The 24,235-nt window shown below is 54.4% G+C and overlaps 1 protein-coding gene across 2 annotated transcripts; it reads right to left on the bottom strand.

Moving 5' to 3' along the window:
- Positions 1 to 271: 271 nt before the first annotated feature.
- On the bottom strand, positions 272 to 23,331 carry SARDH (sarcosine dehydrogenase). Of its 2 annotated transcripts, none has more exons than XM_058853277.1 (22): positions 23,124 to 23,331; positions 22,945 to 23,052; positions 21,999 to 22,296; positions 21,213 to 21,391; positions 20,581 to 20,760; positions 20,115 to 20,238; positions 19,835 to 19,935; positions 18,623 to 18,727; positions 18,108 to 18,237; positions 16,067 to 16,153; positions 15,861 to 15,951; positions 13,978 to 14,119; positions 12,386 to 12,469; positions 11,634 to 11,747; positions 10,987 to 11,125; positions 10,355 to 10,468; positions 8,925 to 9,072; positions 8,171 to 8,264; positions 3,925 to 4,087; positions 3,514 to 3,682; positions 2,506 to 2,641; positions 272 to 1,603 (listed from the first exon to the last, which is right to left on the bottom strand). In XM_058853277.1, the coding sequence occupies exons 3-22, from the start codon at positions 22,288 to 22,290 to the stop codon at positions 1,478 to 1,480; spliced, it is 2,718 nt and encodes a 905-aa protein (XP_058709260.1). In that variant the 5' UTR covers positions 22,291 to 22,296; positions 22,945 to 23,052; positions 23,124 to 23,331; the 3' UTR covers positions 272 to 1,477. The 2 variants fall into 2 exon arrangements, with proteins under 2 accessions (XP_058709260.1, XP_058709261.1); XM_058853278.1 differs by having other exon boundaries at positions 22,945 to 23,049.
- Positions 23,332 to 24,235: the final 904 nt, after the last annotated feature.

Genomic DNA, 24,235 nt, shown 5'->3' with positions numbered 1-24,235 from the left:
GGTGGGATCCAGGCCAGGTGGTCCCCAAGTTTCCTTCCCAGCCACCTCGGGTGTAAGAAAAACCTCAGGTCAGAGCACTCACTGCACCCAGGAAAGGTTTTTTAAAGCAAAACCTGATCTTGCAGGCACAGAGTGGATGCCTGGCTTGGCAGGGAGGCAGAATGCTCCTTCACTCACAACAGGACCACAGCCACCCCCTCCCCTGCCCTCCACCTGCCAGAGGCAGGGCAGTCACCTCCTATTCAAGAGAAAAATTCATCTCAATCTTGTTTTTTAATGTTTTCAGTAAAACCAAAGCATTTCAGAGTTCACTCTCTTGCCCATGGCGCTCCTGGCACAAGAGCAAGGAATTGAAATCAGCTCTAAAGAGGGTTTGACCCAAGCAAACCTAGTCAGGGGAAAAAAGGGAAAGAGCAGAGAGTGAGATTATTTCTTCAGGCGGGTGAAAGCTTCAGCAGAGAGCCTGGCCAGGGGACCAGAGCAAGGAATAGTGATGGGGAGTTGCTGATCCTTCCCTTCAGTGCACACTGTGTGTGTGGGAGGGCAAACCCTCCCTGCTGCCCCTGAGGCTGGCTCTGAGCTGCCAGAGGCTGCAGGGCTTTGAGCTCTCTGCCAGCCTCCCCCTCTCTGTTGGAAGCTAAAAGGAGCCACCTCCAAGGTGACCTTTGGGAAGATGCCACAAGGGACCAGGGAGCTGCCAGCAGATGGGGCCAAGGGTGGCTGTGGGGACAGTGCTCCTGCTGGCCACCAAACACCACAGCCTGTGCCACCAGCAGCCCAGAAAAACCCTGGCTGCCCCATCCCTGGAAGTGTCCAAGGCCAGACTGGATGGGGATTGGAGCAAACTGGGATAGTGGAAGGTGCCCCTGCCCATGGAACCCATGGAATGAGATGGGATTTAAGGTCCCTTCCAAACCAAACTGCTCCATGATTCTGACACACAACCACAAACAGCACTGGCAGAGGAGAACCCACAGCGTGAGCCTGGGCAATGACCCTGAACTCCTGCCCCTTCTCTCCTCTGCCCCCACCCCAGCAGAGCCCCCAGGGCACAGCCAGGACAAGGTGACACCCATGGGAGTGGGGACAGACAACAAGGGACCAGAGGAACAGCAGGTTTGGAGGCTCCAGCTGTATTAACAGCAGACTTAGCTTAAAAAAAATGCATTCCCAGGCAGCATAAAACTACATTTGGGGGAAAAGAGTTTCCAGCAAAGTCACTTCATATGCAGTGAGACCAAACACTGTTTGCAGGCCAATTAACCCATGGGAAACAATTATTGCTGCAGTGGCACCGCTTCTCTTGGGAAATAGAGCATCAGAGTCTTTGGACTTTTTGGGATCTCTTCCTCCTCTCTAATTTGACCCACATTGACTTGCCAAGTTCCAGGCAGAGCAGTTGCTCTGGCAGCTGACCCCAGCTGGGCCCATGGGGGCAGGAATTCAGCCAGCAGCTCCTCTCCCTCTCAGCAGCCGCTCAGTAAAAGCCCTTCACGCGTTTGTTGTCGGGGTCGAACGGGGACTTGGTGTGAGCCTGGGCTGGGAAGGTCACTCCCATCCGCTCCAGCTCGTAGCTGCCACTCTTCACAAAATCCAGGGAAACCTGCGAGGCAGAGCCATGGAAAAACCCCAGTCAGGTGTCAGAGTCCCAGCTCCATCCCTGGGCAAGCTCCACACATCTGCTCTCTGCAGAAAACCCAGCTCTGCCATCCCAAGAAAGGAGGAAGAGAACTGGTAAAAGCACTCTGTTGTGGTTTTTTTTAAAAATTCAGTGTTTGAAAGTTTTAGGTTTCTTTTTTTTCCCCCTGTGGAGGTATACAATAGAAAAAAGGGAAAAGGAAAGGGGAAAAGAAAGGAGAGGGAAAAGGGAGAAAGAGAAGAGGAAAAGGGAGAGGAAAAGGGAAAAGGAAAAAGGAAAGGGAAAAGGGAAAAGGGAAAAGGGAAAAGGAAAAGCAAAAAGGAAAAGGGAAAAGAGGAACATTCATCACTGGGAGAAAAGTGGGTTCCCAGGGACAACTGGCCCACAAACCCACTTGCCTTGGGATTCTTGCAGGGATGCAGGATGAAAAGCCAAGGCAAGCAAGAGCAGGAGTCACAGCACACACAGCTCTTGGCTGGCACAGACAAGGACCCTGGAGATGTCACCTCTGTTCCCACAGCACACTGCTTAATGAGGGCACCTGACTGATTATCCAGGAGTCTCCCAGGGTTAATTAAGAGCCTGCCCTGCTCCTATTGGTCATTGCTGTCTACAACATTAACTAATTTACTGCTGCAATTAAATATTTGGTTGCACTTAACACCTGAGGTGGCACTTGAGCCATGCAAGGACCTCACATAGTGACAGTGGGTGACACTTTGCCACCGAGCTGTGACCTTCCTCCCCCTCTGGGCTGCACAGGGCAAGCATGAGGGAGCTGCTGTCCCTTCTCCCAGCCAGGGACAGCGAGGGCTTTGTGCCACTGCAGGGAAGGAGGCACAGCCATGCCAGGGCTCTGCACTCACCGGGCCCCCCGCAGGGTCACGGATGTAGCCGTAGGCGATGGTTTTGTCAATGGCAAATCCAAAATCTGCCCGGCGGATGTGGCCCACCACCTTGCCATCCCTCCAGACCGCCTCCAGGCCGAACATGGGCACCTTCCTGCAAGGAAAGGGCAGAGCTGCAGCAGCAAAGCCCCTCCATGGGGCAGAGGGGTCTGGCTCTGCCCCAGGCCAGCCCACGTGCCAGGGCTCCCACTGCCCCCAGGCTCATTCACCTCCCCGTGCTGAAGCCAAAGTCCCTCCAGCCCAATTTGCAAAACCTCCCGCTGCTCTGGCAAAACAAGATCAACCCCCTCACGCTGCTTGCAGCTCCCACTAAACATCCAACAGGGAATTTGCAGTGGGATTTAAAATAGGGATGGAATTAGAGCCAGCAACTGAGCTGGCTCTCACCCAGCCCCACGTGTGTCCAGGTGTGGCACCTGTGAGCACCCAGGGCTGGGTGGGCTCGGTGCAGGTGCTGCCCTAGGGGTGCTCCTGGTGCTGGGAGCTGCAGCACGGAGCAGATCCAGCAGCTGGGATGTAGATCCAGCAGTGGCTCTGCAGAGCAGACCCAGCAGCTGGGATATAGATCCAGCAGCTGGGATGTAGATCCAGCAGTGGTTCTGCAGAGCAGACCCAGCAGCTGGGATGTAGATCCAGCAGTGGCTCTGCAGAGCAGATCCAGGAACTGGGATGTAGATCCAGCAGCTGGGATGTAGATGCAGCAGCTGGGATGTAGATCCAGCAGCTGGGATGTAGATCCAGCAGCTGGGATGTAGATCCAGCAGCTGGGATGTAGATCCAGCAGTGGCTCTGCAGAGCAGATCCAGCAGCTGGGATGCAGATCCAGCAGCTGGGATGTAGATCCAGCAGTAGCTCTGCAGAGCAGATCCAGCAGCTGGGATGCAGATCCAGCAGCTGGGATGTAGATCCAGCAGCTGGGATGTAGATCCAGCAGTGGCTCTGCAGAGCAGACCCAGCAGTACTCACTCCTCTGTGGTAAAGCACACCAGGCGGCGGAAGATGCCCTTGGCTTTCTGAGCCTCCACAGCCTCCCGGCCTAGGAAGGGGATGCTGGACTTGAGCTTGCAGGTGAAGGCCAGACCTGCTTCTAGCGGGGTGTCATCGGGGCGCAGGTCAGCGTGCCAGTGCCTGTAACCTGCAGGGAGCAAGCAGGGGTCACCAAGTGATCCCTGCACAAAGCACCACCCCTGCCCCCCTGACACCCTTGGTTCACTCGGCCCTGGATAAAACACCCTCCAGAGGAGCCCCCCAGGGGAATTCTCAGCATTCTGAGACTCTGCCACCCCTCCAGTCACACTGAAGCTGAGACAAAGCTCCTTGCCCTGGTTACCCCACTGGAGGAAAAGCAGAGAGTGCTGCTGGAAGGACAAGAAGGACCTTTCTCGATGCTGAGGCTGTCGATGGCTCTGTAGCCGGCGTTGGTGATGCCGTGCCGGGCTCCTGCCTGCATCACTGCCTGGTAAACCTTGACACAGTCAGCCCTGGGCACGTGCAGCTCCCAGCCCATCTCACCCACGAACGACAGCCTCATGGCACGAACCTGCAAAAGGGCACAAACAACCCTGAGCAGCTGGGCTGTGCAGGCTGGGAGAGGCCACACGCTGCCATGCCAGGGGAAAAGCCAGCTTTGCCTGGGAACCTTGTGGGGAACCTTGTGGTGGAAGGCAGTTCTGTGCTCTCCTCTCTTGCACAAAGACAGGGTCAGAGCGAATTTCCCATCTCTGGACAACATCTCCAACCTGGCTACCATCTGTGCCAGTGGGCAGAGGTGGCTGCTGGCAGCATCCTCTGGCTATGGGCTCCAGGGCTGGGGTGAAATGTGGTGCTCCAGCTCCAGCCAAGCTTTTGTCTCCCTCTGCTGATCCACTAAGACAGGGAAGCTGGTCCCCAGCAGGGCTGGCCTGCTTTTGGGGCACTTCATGACTGCTGTCACTCCCACAGGGATGTTCCCTTCTTGGACAGTGCTCCCACAGCAGAGGCACCCAAAGGCAGGGGCTGAGCCCTGTGTCCTGCCCCACGTCCCATTCCCACCAGGAAATGCTCAGGTTTCCCCATGGAGACTGGGCCCCAAAGCTGTGCTGACAGAATAGCTCCACACCAAACGCAAGAAGCTCCAAGGAGGAATGAGCAGATCAGCACCAGGGTCTCGGTGCTTCTCCAGAGAAGCCTCATTCCCGAGGCTGCCCTGCCTGTGTTCCCCAGCTTCTCACCCAGGCAGCCCTGCCTGCAGCCTCCTGCTGTCCCTCTGAAACAGCCAGAGCTTTCCAGGCCAGCTGGGACCAGCCCAACTCAGGCACCTTCCCTGGAGACAGCCCTTGAGTCTGAGCTGCCCTTCCCTCTGGTTCATCCCAGAGTATTTCTCCACTTCCTCGCCCACAAAGCCCCTCTGGTTCATCCCTTTGGATACACATCCACCCCAAACACAGAGCTCGCTTTGGAGGAGAGATGAACTCCAGGGGTTTGCTCTGGATTGTGATCTGTCCTGTTGACAAAGCCACTTCCAGCTCAGAACACACTTCCTGGTGGCCTTGGGGCTGGCCTGGCCATGCTGGCTCTGGGTGAGGTTGGGGCAGAAGCTGCATTTTGCCATTTGCTGAGCTCTTATTCCAAGCTGAGGTGGTGCCAGCTGTTCTCTGTAATCACAGGGATAAATGCAAACAGACACCAGCAGCTGCTGCCCAAAGCAGGCAGCAGTGCCCAAGGGCTGCCCGGGCTCTGTGCTGCCAGCCTGGCCAGAGGGCACAGCCAGGAGCACAGATCCATTCCTGCTTCCCCTAGCACAAAAATCACATCCTCAAGCAGAGTTTAGGGCAGCTTGTAAGAAGCCTTAATCTCTGCAATAGCAGTGGGGAGGAGGAAGGAACACCTGGGATGGGGAATTTATTTTGAGGCTGCTCCCATCCCTGCCCTGGTCCCTGGCACAGCCCCACAGCGAGGCACCAGGGCTGGCAATCCCTTCCCCAGGAGCACGGGCACAAGGGGCTCAGAGAAGCCTTTTCCTCTACACAGAGGTGTCATCTGATTAGGGAACAGCAGAGATGAGGCTGCTGCATGCCAGCTTCCATCTTCACTGCAGCAGGAGATGCTCCAGGGATTGACAGGCAACTTCCTGGCTCATTAACCCCGTCTGTGACTGCAGCTAAAGTGCTCTTTACAATCAAAAGCACTCCTGGGAGAAACTTCCTCTCAAAGCACCAGTGCTCCTGGGGAATGGGCATCTCAGCAAGAGCAGTGCCCCACAGAACACAGGTAACCCTGGAAAACTGGGGTGTCAGTGACCAGCTCAGCACAGGGAGGGATTGGGGTTGTCCCCACGTGTGTGAAGCCCAGGCAGGATTCACATCCCACCACAGAGGGGAATGCTAAGGCCTGGACCCAGCAGCTCTGCTGGATTCCCATAGGAACAGGTCTTTCAGCTGGAGCTGTGAAATATCAATTTCTGGGTTTTTCTGCAGCAATTCAAAAGCATTCTAGGTATTGTAGACAATGAAAACCTGACTTTTCCTCTGTCTCCAGCAGTGAGATTCAAAGGGGGACCTTTCTCTGCTGTTCCATACAATGAGAGACTCTATATATAAACTCACAAACCAATCTATAATTTCCAGAGTCGTTAACTCGGCTGGAACTCTCCTTTGACTCCAACTGATTTTGTTCAACTACTGAGTTAATGCAGGCAAATCTCGGTGATAACTTTTTAAAGATGCTGGGTTCAGTTTAATCCCCCTGGAAAGTGATTATATCATCAAAGGCTTCAGCCTGCTGCCCTGAGAAATCCTCCCACTCTAATTCTAGCCTGGGTTGGGATCCCTGGTGTTCATTGTCCAGTGGGAAAAAGGAGACCTCCTGAAGGGTGGCCCTGGCAGCAGGCAGGGTGTCCCCTCCCAGCCCACAGCCCTCAGGCAGGAGATCTTTTCCCTGTCCATCACGGAATTTACCCACCAAAGAATCCACAAAACTTCTGCCAGCTCTGTCTTCCTTGAAGGAGTGGATTATTTATAACAAACTTGAAGTGAAATGCAAATAAACTCATCGTGCCCGTGGAGACAGGAACATTTCTACACCTTTCCCAGGGCATAAGCAGATTATTACAAGATGATATCAGTCTGCTACAGGCTGACAAGGAAGGGTGTGGGGAGGATTAATGGAGACTGAAATCCAGCTCTTTGGACAACCTGTACCTGTGGAGTGGCTTTGAAGTCCCCCAGGCCGTGGTTCCCCTCCAAGGGACACTGAACTCACCGTGGGTTGGGTTCTTGAGCACCCAAAGCCCAGGGTGCATTGATGGCAATGATTGGAGATTAATCTGACTTGGGCAAAGTCTGTGCCTCAGTTAAACCACCTTAAGGCCTGGCCAGGTTCTTGCTCACAAATCAAGATGCTCTAATTTGATTTAGCAGCAATCCCTTCAGCAGGCAGCTGCAGTCGAATTAAAGCCATTTTAATTCTGAATGAAAAGTGGCTGCACGTGGCTTAACCTGATTTCTTTAACATCCAGCCTGCTGCAGGCTCCTGGCTCTCCTGCTGCCTTTTATGAGATTTACTGCTTCACCTTCACCTCCTTCATCCCCCACCAGGCACCAAAGAGCCAGAGCGAGTCCTGGGCACGGTTCCTCCTCCCAGCCAGCTCATCCAGCAGCAGAGGGATGCTCTGGCCTGCCCAGGTTTGCCATGGAAAGGAGAGGGTGCAAATTCCACCCTCTCTTCAAAGTGTTTTTGCAGCCATAGGAATATTTCATATGGGATAAACATCACTGAGAAACCAGAGTTTCTCTGGGAACCCTTGCAAAAGCTTTTCCCCAATAGCCAAACTTGCCAGCAGCAGGTTTTCTCAGGACATTTCTCCTTTGAGAAAAATGACACTTCATGGCCACCGACTCTTCTATTTAGGGTGTTTCAAGCAGGCTCAATCAACAGCTTCAGGGCATGTGTGAGCCCTGAAGCCTGGGCAGAAGCAGGATGATCTGTGCCTGTATAGGAAGCTTAGGGCTGTCAGGCTTCTCCTGTGATCAAACACAGCAGCTCCCAGGCTGCCCAGTCCCTACTGCCAGTACCTGACAAGCTTTGCATTAAATTGTCCCCATTTTTGTTATGAGGAGGAGGAAATAGAAAGTGTCTGGAGTGTCAGGTAGATCTCACCCCCAGTGCTTGCCCTAATCCATGGAGGTATCTCACATTCCTCTAGCATCGCTGCAAAGCCATGAATCATCCTGTCCCTTCCCCAGGCTCAGTGGTGTGACACTGCTGGGAGGGCTGGGAGGGCAGGATGGCACCTGGCAGGCAGTCAGGGAGGGAAACACACTTCTCTCACTCTGGGTTTTCGCCTTTTCCTACAAAAACCACATCAAAACTCTCTGCAATAAAGCGGGGGCAGACACATTCCTAACAGAGGGGGATGGCACAGTTTGCCCAGAGTGGCTGTGGCTGCCCCATCCCTGGAAGCTTCCAGAGCCAGGTTGGATGGGCTTGGAGCAACCTGCGAAGGTGGAAGGTGTCCCTGCCCATGGCAGGGGGTGGAACAAGAGGATCTTTCAGGTCCCTGCCAACCCAAACCAGTCTGGGATTCTCTGCTTGGCTGGTGGGTGCACAGAGCCCAGAACTCCATTTTGGAGTGGCCCCCTCCTACCTTGCATCCTGCAGCCGTGGTGATTTTGTGTGTGGAGAAGGGGAAGGCCTCGTTGCTGAGGTCAGTGTCAAGCACTTCTTGGAGGACAGCACGGCTGTGGGGAAACAGCAAAATGGGAGCAGTGAGGGGACTCAGCCTGCCTAGAGGGTTATTCCCAAAACTTGCCCCCTCATCTTGCTGGCAAGACAGACTTCTCACTCCAAAGAGGAGCTGAGCTGGGAACCTCAGAAGAAATTTCAGTTCCATGGAAAATGGAGTGATACCCCAGCCAGACCAGCACTTGTCATCATGGGGCTCACACTGACCCCTGCCCAACATGGGGACCTGCACCTGAGGCAAAGCTCCCTCCACCCCTGAGTCCCTCTCTTCCATCCCTGCATCCCTCTCTCCATCCCTGCATCCCTCTCTCCATCCCTGCATCCCTCCCTCCACCCCTGCATCCCTCCTTCCACCCCTGCATCCCTCTCTCCATCCCTGCATCCCTTCTTCCATCCCTGCATCCCTTCTTCCATCCCTGCATCCCTCCTTCCATCCCTGCATCCCTCTCTCCATCCCTGCATCCCTTCTTCCATCCCTGCATCCCTTCTTCCATCCCTGCATCCCTCCTTCCATCCCTGCATCCCTCTCTCCATCCCTGCATCCCTCCCTCCATCCCTGCATCCCTCTCTCTATCCCTGCATCCCTCTCTCTATCCCTGCATCCTCCCCTCCACCTCTCCACGCTCAGGTTGCAGGGAGGAGCCCACACTGATCACCTCAGAGGGCCCTGGATGCTCATCATGCCCAGCTCCTCCGAGCAGTCGAGGAGTTTGCACTGGAATTTCATGTCCTGCAGCACGGTGGTGATGTGGGACCAGTTGTGCTGAGCCACAGCCCCGCCGATAGCCAGGTAGTATCCATCCCCTGGAACACAGCCCCGGGCAGCCTTTCAGAGCTGAGAGTGCTGGGCTGGGCTGGTTCTGCTCTGCAGAGCCTCAAGGGCAGCCCTGAGCCTCTCCAGCTTGCCCAGCCCTGGGTGGGGACTACCAATAAAGGGGTGGGGGGGATGGGTTAAAGAGTAGTGGGATTAGGGAAGACTTTGGCACTCTGCTTTTTGTGGGGCTCAGCACAGTGAAAACCAAATGACCATTAACAGTGAAAGTCTGTGAGCATCACAAGAAAAAACTCCTTGAGACCAGCAGCAAAAGCATCTGCACTTTTGTCCCAGTACAGAACAGACCAAGTGTGGAAGGAGCTACAGGTGGAAGCAGAGAATGCTACAGTGACCAGCCCATAAGCAGTGTGGGAATTGTACTGCATGCAAGGAAGAATTTCATCTCCTCAGTAATCCTGGGTGGAAAAATCCCCAGGGATGGTGCTTGAGAGCTGATTAATATGTAATCAATCTTCCCTCTGTCTTTCCTGCCACTACGAAATTGCTCGCTGGTATTCTGTCATAATAAGTGCAGCCACCTACTGTAATTGGAAAAATAGACTTTGCTGTGATTAAACTCCTCCAGCGCCCGACAAAGCCTGCAGCTCTGCCAGCCAGTTCCACCCTGCTTCCTGTGCCAGTGGCCCAGACAGGAGGGGAGAAGGATTCTCCCACAAGGGAGGGAAAAATCACTGGTACCCCCATGCTGCTGGGATGAACATGGTGAGATTGCCCCATGGCACGGCTGGAGTGACACAGCGTGGGGCCAGGGCTCTGTGACACCCAGTGCACACCCTGTGACACCCTGTGACACCCTGTGCACACCCTGTGACACCCTGTGCACACCCTGTGCCTGGCCAGGCCTGAGCTCAGCATCCTCCTCCTCCTCCACAGCTGCCTAATGCCATTTCTGCCCCCAGGGCTGCTCTGCTGCCTTTCAATCCCCCTTCATTGCAGCTGATAAGGACTGGGACAGAGGTCAGAGGCGCCAGCCAGGGCTGGACAAACCCAATAACAGCGCTGAGCCCCGGGGACAGGGGCCATAATCAGGTTACAGGGACCGAAGGATAGAGGTGGAAAAAGACAGGTGGCTGCCATTAGGAAAATGCAATCAACCCTGTGCCTGCAGCCCCGAGCTGCTGGAACAAACCTGCCCAGGACTGGAAAAGTCTTTGTGTGCATTGACACGGCTGAAAAGGCAGCGGGACAGCCTGGGAATTCAACTGTGGGAGGGTGGGCACAGGCAGAGCATCCCCGGGGTTTGGGTTTTACCTTCAAAAGCAGGGGCCAGGGGCGAGCCCTGGGCCCCAGGGCTGATCCTGCTGACGGTCAGGTCGCTCTCCACACCACCCTGCTGGTTCAGCATGCAGGTGTACACGGTGGAGCCTGCAGGACACACGGGCACCGCTGCCCATCATGGAGCACAGCAAAACGTGTCCCTGTCACCATGAAATCATCCTCCTGGCTTTGTCCTCACCCACCCTGGGGGTCCCAGCACCAGCAATGTGAAAGGAATGATGCTTTTTTTTATCCCTTTCCTGTGTAAGGAGCTGAACTTGCATCCTTAGAAATGCCACAAGCTGCTTCTTAGCCTCGGAAAAGAGGACAACAAACTCAGCTGGCAAGGCTGTGCTTGATTTACTTCAGCACCCATGGCACCTCCAGATGTGAGCCACAGCTGGAGCCAGAGGGAAACCTCCCTCCTTCATCCCCCAGCTCAGAGCACTGAGCCCCTGTGTAAATGAGGCAGAATCCAGACTGTGGTGAGGACAGGGAGAGCAGCCTCTCCCACACACTCCTCATACCCTCTGCAAAGGCAGCACTGAAGGGAAAAGCCAGTCTGGGTTCCCCTGGGTGGTTTTGGGGTGAGACTTCTCCAGCAAAACGAGGAGCTGAGCCTGTACCTGGAGCCTTGCTCACATCTGCACTGAACAGCCAGTCTGCTGCTTTTGTAGCATCAGGTCCAACCAGGTAGAATTTCCCAAAATAAGACATGTCAAAGAGAGCCAGGGCGTTCCTGCACGTTAAACATTCATTCCTGATCTGCAATTAAAGCAAACACGGCTGAGGCTGAGCTCTCAGCCCACAAAGGGAAACACAAATTAAACCATTTATGTAATGGGGAATGATACCAGGACGCTCACCTGGTGCCTTTAAAGGCTTCAAAATGCTCCTGAAAGAATCAGGTGTTTTCTGGAGTGAGCCTGACAGGCCATCCTGAGCCCTTGATCCCATTCCTCACCTCAGTAACTCAGTGACAGTTATTATTAATAACACCCAAATTTTATCAAATTGAATTTTTTCCTCCAAGCTGGTCTCAACACTTTAGGAAAGCAGCATTATAGCTCCCATGGCCTCTCTCCTGAGATTTCTGAGCATGGGCTACACATTTCCATTAATATTTTTGGGACATTTTTTGCCGCTTTGGAGCTTCCCCTCCCTCTGAGCATCACTGAGTCTCCCCAGAGCAGTGACAGGGCACAAGTTCTGCTGCCTCCAAGTCCCCCAGCTCCCTGGGAGTTTTGGCAGGGCAGGATGGGCTGTCACTCACGATGTGGTGGTGAGGGGGGAAGTCGAAGGTGTACTCGTCCCCCAGCAGGCGGTTGTAGGTGTAGTCCCTGTGGCGCTCGTGGCCGTAGGCACCGTAGTAATCGTAATCCAGGACCTGGGGGAGAGGTGGGAGCACGGGGACAGGGAGGAAGAGGATCTGAGGCTGAAGCCAAAAGACTCCTTGTCATATTCACCCCACTCCTGGAGAGATGGCTGTGGTGGTGGTGGGTGCCCACCCTGGCATCCCTGCTCACCACAGGGATGGGGACCCACCCTGACATCCCTGTCCATGTGGATGGATCCTCACCCCAACATCCCAGCCCTCAGTGATGGATCCTCACCCCAACATCCCTGCCTTCAGTGATAGATCCTCACCCCAACATCCCTGCCCTCAGTGGTGGATCCCCCTTGGGATGGGGTGAGGATCCATCCCAACATCGCTGCCCTCAGTGATGGATCCTCACCCCAACATCCCAGCCCTCAGTGATGGATCCTCACCCTGACATCCCAGCCCTCAGTGATGGATCCTCACCCTGACATCCCAGCCCTCAGTGATGGATCCTCACCCCAAAATCCCAGCCTTCAGTGATGGATCCTCACCCCAACATCCCAGCCCTCAGTGATGGATCCCCACCTTGACATCCCAGCCCTCAGTGATGGATCCTCACCCCAACATCCCTGCCCATGGTGATGGGTCCTACCACAGGTGGTCTCTCCAGGCTGAAGACCCCCCCAAACCCTGGGTGTTCTTACCGGGGCTGCTCCCCCAGGGCTGAACCAGCCGGGTCTCTCCCAGCCATGTCTCTCCTGGAAAACACAGCCCTGTCGCAGCAGCTCCTACGCAGAAGAAATGGGAACAAATAGCTTTTCCTAAAAAAGCCCTTCCACAGCTTTTTGAGCAGCACTCAGGCTGCCCTCCTCGAGTGAAGATGTGGGCTCAAGACCAGACTTGTGACCCCTTGGCTTTGGCTATCAACAGCCAAAATCAGCCCTGCAGTTTGTCTTTTAAAACAGTGTCAAACCTAAGAATTGCCTGATTTTTGTCCCCCTCAGGCAGGATATTTTCCTCAAGGGTAGTCAAGGGGCAGAGGCACAGCCTGGATGTGCACCCCAGCAAAACCTGCACTAGGGTGCCCTAATTACTGACCAAGAACTGCTATATGCAGAGAGCAAGATTCCCCACCATGTTTACAGAGTAATTACATAACAATATTTAATATTTATATGGCAACCTTCTCATCCCTCCTCTGTGCTCTCAGGAAAATCTCTCTGCACGCAATTAATTAGGGATCCATTAAGACATTTTTGTTTGGAGCCTGAGTTTGGAAAATAATAGATTTTGTTGAACATCTCAGAAATCATTCAGTGCCTATTTATAAAACACAGCACATGTTCTGGGGATGCATGGATAAATACCAGCCTGTCAGTCAAGTGGGCATCGCTTTTTAGATGAGCTCTTAAAAAATAAATTGCATCCTCAGTGACAGAAAACAACTGAGCTGTCAACCAAACACCGGGGGCTGGTGGGCAGGGGTGTCTGTTTTACTGCTTGAGCCTCTGCCCTCCAGTTGGAAGAGGAATGGTGTGATGCCAATCACAGAGAAGCAGGAATGGGCTTGGGAAATGTGGCTTTGCCAGGACTGGGGCTGGTGCTGGCAGGGGGTGAGGCTCTGGTGCTGGGTCACGCTGAGTGTCTCGAGGAATTCGGGGGGTTCTGAGCTGCTGGTGCAGCTGGGAATTGGTTTTCTCTCAAGTGCTGCATCTTGAGGGTGTTCACCTATGGATATGTGAGTGAAGAAGGGGCTGAAGCAGGAGGGAGCCCTGGCTGGTGGCTCCAGGGAGCAAAACCACTTAGGAGGTGCTGGCACAACTGTCTCCACAGAGGCACATCCCTCTTTGCACACCCCTCCTTGTGCCCCAGCCTCACTCCACACTGGGAGATGTTGTTCTGGGGAGAAACTGCTGCTAAATTGTAAGCAGGACATGGTGAGCAGGGACAGGAGATTCCTGTGAGCATCCTCATCCTCAGCCCTCTCAGATGGGATGCCCCTGCCCCTGGGATGGACTCAGCCTCAGAGCTCTCCCCTCCTCTTTTCCCTTGCCCAGTGATCATCACCAGGTTCTCAATCCATATCTGCTGAGTTAAATATCATGGGAATTCTCAGGCTTTCTACCACTAAACTGCCCATGACCCCAGAACCCTCACAGCGAGCTTTGGCACCTGGCAGGGATCTCCCCAGGACGGATGGATGGGAGCACAGAGGTTTTGGGGAACAACACAGCCCTGGCTACTCCTTGTGAGCTCCTTTTTGCTGCTGTAGGGCCAGCCTGTGTCCTGTCCTCACCTCATGCAGGGGGTCCTTCCTCACATTTCGTCCTGCCAGGGGCTCATCGTGGGGGAAGACGACGGAATAGTTCTTGGCGTAGGACTCGTGGCTGCGCTCCTTGATCCAGCGGTTGTTGTCGGTCAGGGAGTGGTGAAACCTCCTGGAAGGCAGGGAGATGGCAACATCTGGATGAGCCCACCAGCTCATGGCCTTCTTGAGCAGACCCAGGTGTAGATGCAGCTGCTGGTGTAAAATTGCTCTCTGTGCTCTAGGAGAAGGGGAGCCCAGCAGGGCTCAGTGCTGGCCACGCTGACCATCAGAACTGCAGCCCCCACTGAGCTCCCAGCCCCACCCCAGAGCAACTGGGAACAGAGGACAGCCCTGCTGAGGAGGGGAAATGGAAAAATAAAATGAAACTTGAAGATAATTCTGCCCCAGTTCAACAGGGGACCAGGCTCAGGGCACACCCAGGTTTAAACACAGCTCTGATGAGTGAGTGAGCCCTGGATATTCCTTATATTTTTCACTCAGTTCTCCCCAGGCTGAAATATAAATAAACCCCAAATTATTTTCAATTCATTTGAAGTATTTTCATCTTTCAAACAGAAAATCTCCTTGAAGGAATGTGCCAGCTCAGCCCACAGTCAGGTTGTTAATCCCAGAGATGTGAAACTCACAGGGACCAGCCTTGGGCACAAGTGGCACCTTTCCCAGGGATGGAGAAAGGGAACCAGGCAGGGCATGAAAGACAAAATGCCATTTCTAGGGACTTTCAAAATGATACTTTCAGCTTCCCTCCTTGCTGGGTAGGTGCAGAGGAGAAGCAGGGCATGGGGCTGAGCCCTGCAAGGAACACAAGTGATGTTCCCCAAGAGTTGTGAGAGCAGCTGCCTCTTCTGCTGGCAGAAGGTGACACATGGCATGTCACCAGCAGCCCTGGCTGCCCCATCACCAGTGAGCTGAAGTTTTGACAGCAGCAAGCGGGCAACAGCTGCCAGATGAAATATTTACAAGCAAATGTTCTGAGAGGATAAATATTGAAATGTGAGGAAAAGGGAGTTATTTAAAGAGGAGCTTGGTAATTGTCAGGAAAAGGAGGGAATGGGACTGACAGCTTGATGACAGGGCACATGGGACATGGGAGATGTTTGGGTGGAAAACCCCTGGCTGCTCTGAGCAGGGCTGGGGTCCCTTGGTGCAGGTCAGGGGGGCTGTGCTGGTGCCAACCCCATGCCCAGCCTGGCATTTCTCCATCTCTCCATCCCCATCCCCAGCCCAGCTGGTGGAAGGGGGCAGCTGGAGGCATCTCCCCCAATCTCTGCAGGCCCTTCACTCTCACAGCCCACTCCAGCATGGCATTTACCAGCTTGACCACTAAAGTGACATGAGATTTTCAAAGCTTTGTCCCCTAAAAGGTGATTGCTGTCACAACAGCCCTGTGAGAAAGCCCAAACCCAATCAAAGCCAATCAAGCAAATCAAAAGCAATTACTGAGCCAACATCTGCACAGCCACAGCTCCCAGCCTGGGTGGTGCTGCAGAGGTGGGCTGAGCTAATCTTTGTGCTGTTGAAATCATCCCCCCGATTATTAACTTAGAGGATTAGGCACTAATTGAACAACAAAACCCAAAAAATGTAATTACCCAGTCCTTCCCCATCGTGGCCATCTCCTTGTGTCTGATGGAAGTTGTTTGTGTGGGAGTGGAATGAGGCAAATGAGACAAACCCCATGCGTACATTCATTAAAGCCACTGTGTGTAATTGGTTCCAGCTCCTTGGAGGGACACAGCCGCTGCCTGGACACCCATCCCCGATTCCAGCCCTGCCTTGAAAGCATCCCCAAGGAGCAGCAGGGATGAGGGATGCCCGTGAAGGCAGCTGGGGCAGTCAGGGTGACTTGCCTGATGTCGTAGCCGTACATGTCCTTCTCCGGCCGGCCGTGGATGATCCAGTGAGCCAATTCCCTGCCGCAGCCACCTCCCAGCATCATCCCTGGGGAGCAGGGGAGGATGCAGACAAGGCCAGGAGGCCAAGCCTGGCTGTGGAACACCAGGATCTGCCTGGGATCCAATGCCAGCAGGGTATGACCCCTTCAGGTCTCGCTTACCAGCGCTGTTGAAGCCGCAGCCGAGGAAGAACCCTCGGACTTCCGGAGCTTCTCCCATGAGTGGTTTGTGGTCGGCTGTGAATGACTCTGGAAAACAGAGAGGGATGTACCAGCAAAGCCAGGACATGGGGATCACACACTCTGGGGACATATCACACACTTTACAAACTGCTTTCCTGCAGCCTCCTCTCCTGACCTCGTCCTGCTGCCAGAGAGGTCAGTGGGGCCAGAACTGGACCAACACCAAGCACTGCCCAGCACAGGTTTTTGGAGTTAGGCTGAAAATTTGGGAAGCAAAATGAATTCCCCAAGAGAAGGTGCACGAGGCACTGTGAGGGCTCTTTTTCCCTTCCCAATCCTCCAGTTAAAGGGGCTTCACTCATCTATTTGTTGCCATTTTAACATCTGGGCCCTATTTCCTGATGGTGTATTCCACCTTCCTCAATTCCTGATGGGAAATTCCAGCACTTCGAGTCACTTGGTTCAGCTGAGGGGGGGCTGGGGATGTCTCTCCTGTGCTCACAATGTCTCCTGCTGCCAGTGCTACTCCATAGGGCCATCAGCTGTGGAAATCCCTCTACAAATCCTCACCAGGGAGGAAAGCAAAGCCCCTGACAGAGGTGTGAAATCCTCCTCCCTGTTTGATGGTGGTCCATCCATCCATCCATGTAGAAGGAGAGAGGGAAAACTGAGTTCAGTGTGGTCTTAGCAATGCCCAGTTTGTTTCCCCTGATCCCAGTGCTCCAGAGAAGGCAGGAGCAGCTCCTCACACACTGATATCCCTGCACAGATATTCCAGGCTGCAAACTCAGGGAGTTAATGGAGCAACAGCCAGAGCAGCTCCCCTGCCAGCAGGGCTGACTTTGCCCTGGGACAGGTGATGAGGGCTCCAGGGACCCTGGCACAGTGACCACAGCAGAGGGGACAAAGCCTTTGCCATTTGCTTCAGCCCACAATGACTCAGCTGCCACAGGCTGCTGCTTTCAACTAAGAAGGAGAAAAGGAGGAGAGCTGAGCCTTGGAAAATGACATTTTTGTACTACAAAGAGGAGACATTCATCTGCCAGCAGCCAGCTCTGCTCTGCTCACACCACAGTGCAATCAAACCACTGGACCCAGGGCCAAGGTCTCCACCTCGTGCAAGTCATGTTTGATCTGCTGCAGGGCACGAGATGTGCCTTATTTTCCCCTCAGACAACCCAAAGAGTTTCCCTCCAAGTGCCTCAGCACAATTACAGTTGATATTTTAGTGAATTTTAAGTGGATTTTAAGGCCAAACCAAGTGTGCAAGGCTTGGGCTCAATGTCTGGCACCACCTCCAGCTGCCACTGCAGGGATGGCTTTAACTCCACACCAGACAGCCTAGGATGTAAATCTGGGTAAATCTAACATCACTAGACCAGGAGCAAGCAGTAAAAATAATTATAGAAGATAACACTGGGTAGAATAACAGCCACTGCTTAAAAAAATCTGCCCCTTAAATTTCCAGTCCAGCAGCCACAACATCAGCTGAAAATCCATTCACTCCCAGACTGGACCAAGGCAATCAGCTCCCCAGGGAAATGGTTTTAAACTGAAAGAGGAATAATTGAGATTATAAGAAATCTGTAAGATTGTAAGAAATTAGAAGTTATTTACAACAAGGGTGAGGAGGCCCTGGCACAGGGTGCCCAGAGAAGCTGTGGCTGCCCCAATCCTGGGAGTGTTGGATGGAGCTTGGAGCAGACTGGGGTAGTGGAATGTGTCCCTGCCCATGGCAGTGGAGTTGGAATTAGATAATCTTTGAAGATCCCTCCCCAGCCAAACCACTCTGTGAGCCTCTGAATGTGTGATTCTATTTCTCCACCCAGGCTAGGCCTGGAATGCCACCCCTTGGAAGATGCCATCACTGCAGCCAGACCTGCAGCAGTGTCTCTGCATTCAGAGTTTTAATTCTCCCCAGGTTATAAAGTTTCCCTTTGGCTCCAGCAGGATCTGCAGAAGAACCCAGGCACCACAGTGGTCACCACAGTGGTCACCACAGTGGTCACAGCCACGCTACCTGGCCCGCAGACGGTGGATTTAATTCCTGTTTTCTCCAGAACTGGCACTCTGTTGACAGCACCTTCGATGTGCTGCATGAAAACATCCCAGTCCAGGTCAAAGAGGCCAAAAGCAAATTTTTCAGACACCTGAAGGTGAGAAACAGGAATCAGGGCACAGAGCAGAGGATGGCTGATGGTCTGAGGCTGCCTCATCTCTGGCAGCCTCAGAGAAGATAAATCGAGGCTGCATTGAATCTTTGGGATTTTGGGGTTTTCTTGAACAACCCAGACAAATCTGAAGCCTGAATTAAGGATAGAGGGAAGGGCACAGCAGCTTCTGGCTCTCCTGTTCCCTCTGCACTGCATATCTGTGCCACAGACAGCCCCAAAGGGGAGATGCTCCCCTCTGCTTTCCCCAGCAGCCACCAGAGGTTGGTACCTGCCAAATGTGGGGGCTGAATGTTCACTCCTCTGAGGTGGCTTCCCTGGAAACCTGCCTCATTCCCCCAGAAAACCTCCCAGCTCCACTCACCTCCTCCCAGAAGATGGGGTTTGACTCATATCCACCCACGGAAAGGGCATCGCCTTGGAGACGGAGATAGACCGAGGCGTCGTGATCACGAACGTTTGGCATGTTCTGAAAAATGGGGAGGGGGAGTGCAGGGGTCAGAGGAGGCCAAGAGCCATGGGGACACACCCCTAGGGCACCCAGCGAGCTCCAGGGCACAGGGTAGGCACCTGCAGCAGGCACCTGGCAAGGATGGGACACGAAGTGGCTCCAGGGGTGCTCCCTCAGCACCGAAATTTGGGCACCAAGAGGAAAGCATTGGCTAACCTGGCTGAACCATGGGCAGAGCAGCTTACACAGACAGCTGAGCAGCACTCAGGGGTGTCCTGGGGACAGGGAGCAGCCCCTGTGGTTGATCCTAGCTCAGGAATCATCACTCCTCTGCCACCCGCCTCTGCAGGAGGATGCAGGAGCTCGACACGCAGGCAGCGGTGCACGAAGAATGAGGGATTTGTTCTCGTGAATAATGGATGGGGAAACATTTAGATAACACTGAAGAATCGGTGTAGGGCCTACTGCAACCCGTGTTGACAAGTGGAATTAAGTGGATTGAGCAGGAGGCACCGAGCTGCAGCCTCTCCTCTGAAGGTTTTCTCGCTGTGAACGGCACAGAGCAGTTACTGGGACAGAAATGCAATCATGGACCACGGCACCTTTTACAACGAGGCACCTCGTGCTGAAAGGTCAGGCACAGACTGTGTCAGCAGGATGGAAACTAATTAATGTGTCACCCTCAGAGCGCTGGGGCCTGAGAGAATGATGCCTCCTTCCACTCCTGAGCAGTTCTCCACAGCCAGATGGCAGGAACAGATTTATTGGGGCACTTTAGAAACGCTTGGAGAGCTCCACCTCTGCCTGCCAGGACTGGGGCTGGCTCACAAAGGGTCTGGGATCTTTATGAATGCTGCTATCAGACACCAAACCCAGAGATCCTGAGGAAAAACTAATTATCCTGCCAGCTGTAACCTCGTTAAATATTAAATCTGACTCTGTTCGGGGTGGTCTGACAGCCCTGCTGAGGGTGTGTGCACGCACCAGAGAGCAGAGCCTGGCTTGGCAGGAATGAGGAGGGTCCCCCAGGTCTGGGGGGGTCCCTGAAAGGGGCAGGGGTCTTTCTGCCTCTGCAGCCTTGTTCCCCAGAGCAGAGGAGCTGAGTTTCAGCTGCACAGGACTGACCTGGATGCCCTCGATGCGCTCGGTGACCACGTAGGCATGGTGCATGGCCACCAGCGGCACGTGCACGCCCGCCAGCCGGCCCAGGGCTCGTGCCCACACTCCTGCAGAGACAACAAACCTGTGCTGAGCTCCTCTCCATCCCCCACACCCCCACACAGCTGCAGGGGACAGCCACACAAGGGCTGATGCAGGATTTCCTCCTGGGAGGAGGAGGGAGCAAAGCCACCTGTGAGCTGTGGCTGCTCGTCCCACGCCTTCCCCTGTGCCCTGTCCCCCATACCTGCACAGTTCACCACACAGGGGGTCTGGATGGTCCCGTGGGCTGTCTCCACTGCATGCACCTTCTTCACCCCAAAATCATCTGTTCTCACCTGGATGCCCGTGACTGGGCAGTTCTCAATGATCTGGTGGCAGAGGAAGGGTGGCAGAGTCACAGCAGGGTCACCAGGGCAGGGGGACAACTCACCTCCCCTGACATGCCGCCCCCAAATCCAGGAAAAATGAACCCAGGCAGTGTTCTCAGTGCTGTCTTGCTCCTAAAGGTCTTTTTTCCCACCCTCTGTTTTCTCTGGATCTCAGAATTCCTGCCAGCTCTGTCACTGTGACCCAACCAAGAGGACATCACCCTTCTTGGGAAAGACCCAAATCTGCAGGAGCAGCTCCTCCGCAGTGGGGAAGGAGAAGGTGAGGAAGGCAGAGGATGAAACCAGCAGGCATTAATGAGTAAATTGCTAATTAAGAAGTACCGTAGCGCCTCTGGCAGTTGCTGCTCTGGCCAGAGTGGAGCAGGTGCCAGCGGGGTCCATGGTGCCATCCTTGGGGACGTACAGGGTGCCATAGAGGTCATCAATGTTCATCAGAGGGTACAGGTCCTTGGTCTGTGATGGGGTCAGCACGTGGGACTCCACACCGTACACCTTCCCCAGCTGCCAAGGCACAGCGAAACCAGGAGCTCAGGTAAGGAACAAAAGCTTTGTTCATCACTTGCTGCTGAAGGAGCAGGAGAATCCCAGGACATGTTGATCTCCCAAACCCTAAATCCAGCACGGGGTGATGCTCAGATTTCAGCAAATAGGGCCCTATTTTTGAATTCAAGCTGCCTGTGAAGATTGAAAAATTATGCTGCACAATGGGGAAAACTATGCTAGCTCTATTTAAACAGTCCAAAATCTGAGGCTGGATTTAATTTTGCCAGCTTTGGAGGAATTTGACGGATCATGGCTGCCTTATGCAAGTCAGGAGGCTGCCCTGGAAGGGCCACTTGCTGCTCCCAGGTGGGAAAGCAGCGAGGGATTCATTCAGAGAGCTGGGGGCTCACAAAAACACCCCCTCCTGCAGCCCACCCTGCCGAGGGACACTCCCCAGGGCTCCTCCCTACCGACATGAGCCTTTTGTACTCATCCAGGCGCTGCTTGTTGGAGGCGATGAAGAGCCCCCCGTTCTCCAGCCAGCCCGTGTGCAGCCCGGTCTCTGCCGGCAGATCCCGGCTGACCACATCCCTCGTGTGTGCCAGCAGCTCCACCTCCACATCGCTGGGACGCAGCTGCCACAGGAGACCTGCGGGGGGACAGGGTGCCACTGATGCTCTGTCACCTCTCCATCGCCCGGAGCGGGGTGCAGAGGGGGTCCCCAAGTGTCCTGTGTCACCCTGCGGGGGTCCTGTGTCACCAAGTGTCCTGTGTCACCCTGCGGGGGTCCTGTGTCACCAAGTGTCCTGTCACCCTGCGGGGCTCGTGCTCCATCTCGTGGATTTGTGGGAATGCTACAAACCATCGGTTTCTGTTCTTTTCGGGTGTTAAATGAATGGGGGAAAGTGGATGGACCGCCAGAAGTGGAAAGAAAAAAAAATAAAAAAAGTTTATCTAGCCTGCCTCCCTGCCAAAGAAAAGTGGCTTTAAAAAGTGGGGGGGGAGCTGTGGAAATAAAGCGTTTCCTTTTCCTGCAGCCACATGATTCTTGGGGGGGAAAAAAAGGGAAATTTGGGAGACGTCTAAAAAAAATGATGGGAGAGGGAAAAGCAGAAATTGTCAGCATTTACAGCCCAAGCTCTCCAGCATAGCCGAATGCAGCCTGGCCAATGGACCCATCCCCAACAGCACATCCCAAGCCACCAGCATCGCTCTGCCCACCTGGGGCCGTACCCAAAGCGTGCCCTGCCGCTCACCTGCCGTGTGCCAGGTGGTGCCCGACGTCAGGCGGTCCCTCTCCAGCAGCACCACGTCCCTGAGCCCCATTTTGGCCAGGTGATAGATGGTCTGGCAGCCCAGGCTGCCCCCACCCACCACCACCACCTGTGCCGAGGCTGGCGGGGGCCGGCTGGGCTCGCAGGGACCCTCTGCCTGCAGCGTCTTCTGGTACGGGACGCTCTTCTTGGCCGTGGGGCCCGAGGAGCTGCTGAAGGGCCGGGCACTTCTCCAGGGGGCTGCTGCCCGCCAGGCACGGCTCATGTAGGACATCTCCACCTGCAAATCCCCAAATGGCCTCGCTGCATCCCTGGGCAGCTCCTCTGCTCGCCTCGCCGCCCAGCGCTGGATGCTGCGCAGAGGGTGAGCCCTGGGGCACATCCCTGAGTGGGCTGCTGGGATCCCTGTCCGGCAGGGAAATAAATGTATGTGTGCTCCCCAACACCCTCCAGAGGCACCCCCTTAACAAAGGGGTTTGGGAATTCCCAGGGCACGGTGACCCTGTGCTTCCCCCCCACACTTTTTCTGCCCCCACTGGAGAAACAGGAGCTGTCTGAGCACAGAGAAGGTGCCAGTTCTGCTCCTTATCAGAGGGTGGGGCAATCAATGGCTGCTGGGGGAGGAACGGGGACAGATCCTGCCTGTGAACACTGTGTGGCTCCTGGCTGAGGACACAGCCTGGGATTTGCTCCTAGAACAGATTTTGGGTGCACGCGAGGAGCGCGGTGGGGCTGACACAGAGCCCTGTACACAAACCACAAGCATGGCCTGTGGGATCTGCCCTGGGGATCACCCCACTGAGACCCCCTGCGTGCTGCCACACAGCCACCAGAGCACCCACTGTCCCCCCAGTGTCTCCTCACTGTCCCCCCAAGCTTCAGACTCCCACTTGGAATTCCTGTGACATTCCCACCAGGCACCACTCACCAGCAAGGCTCGCTCTGGGCTGGCTTTCCCTGCTGGGATGTTGTGGGGCCCCCTGCCTTCCTCTGATGCTCTCCTTCTCCTCCTCCTCTTCCGTCCCCTTGGCCCCTGCTGCAAAAAATATTAACCAGCACTTGGAGGCGAGCGGAGCCAGCCTGAGCAGAGAGAAAAGAGGGACTCACCTCCCTTTGTCACCCTTCTCGTGGCTCTGCTGCTTCCCAAGCAAGACAAAACGTCCAGCAGAGTGGAGAAATTTAAAACAGGCAGGAAAACGCTGCTTTTCTCCCCGGCTTGGTGCCCAGCAGAGAACAAACAGCCCAGCTGGAGCCAGGGGGACTCGCAGCCTCCCGGGCTGGCTCGGTGCTGGCTGGAGCTGTCAGCTGAATGCCAGAGAGCAAACACGGCGAGGAAAGGCACCATCTGACCCTCCTGCTGCAGTTCCCATCGGCTCCAGTCAGACAACAGAGTTAAAATTTACACCTCTCCTAAGCCAGACCCGAGAGCTCAAAGTGAAGGTGGCAACACCAAAAAAGAAAATTTAAAAAAAATAAATTACATTTGAGTTGGGTATTAAAATAAGGGTTTGATTTAGATCTCTGAACCTGAAGGTTTGTTGTTCCTTCAGCTCAGGGCTCACCCCTGGAATTAGGGCCTGTTTGGGCAGGATACAGAAGTTCTGCTGCAGGGCCTCGTGCCGGTATCTCAGAGCAGCACAAGCTAAGGTGGAGTCAGGGTTTGGCTGGTGGCTGGGAGGGATTGGAGTCCCAGACAGCATCATGGTCCCCCAGACAGCATCACCCACCCCTGCAGAGCTCTGAGCAGACATGGGATGGTTTTTTGGGGGCCTTTAAGCATCCAGCTTAGGTGGAAGTGCCTCTTTTCTGCTCCTCAGTACCCAAACCCTCTGCTCCTGCCTGCTGGACACCCTGTGGTACCCAGTGCGCATCCAAACTCCCCCAGTTTGGGAAAGGTTTGAACAGGAGCCGAGGGGTTCCCTTATTCCACCTTTATCCCCTGTCTCCAGCAGCATTTTAACTCCTTCTCCCAAAGACAAAACCGGTTTCTCAGTTTTACACAGAGAGCCCCAATTCATACAGGCTTCCCCATGGACTAAATTGCTCAGAATAACCACAGAGCTGCAAACAAGTCTAAACTCCTGTTTACAGTGGGGTGTTTCTGTTTGACAGGCCAGAACCATTTCATCAGCATGTCCAAATTATAAATATGACCTTTGGCTTAGACCAGACCTACAATACACAATACAATACAAGCCCAAGTCCACTTCAGCAGCCTG

The sequence above is a fragment of the Poecile atricapillus genome, chromosome 20 (genome assembly GCF_030490865.1).
Source record: "Poecile atricapillus isolate bPoeAtr1 chromosome 20, bPoeAtr1.hap1, whole genome shotgun sequence".
In the NCBI taxonomy this organism is placed as follows: Eukaryota; Metazoa; Chordata; class Aves; order Passeriformes; family Paridae; genus Poecile; species Poecile atricapillus.
The sequence above is the reverse complement of the archived record's forward strand: the minus strand, read 5'-3'. Positions and strand labels throughout refer to the sequence as shown.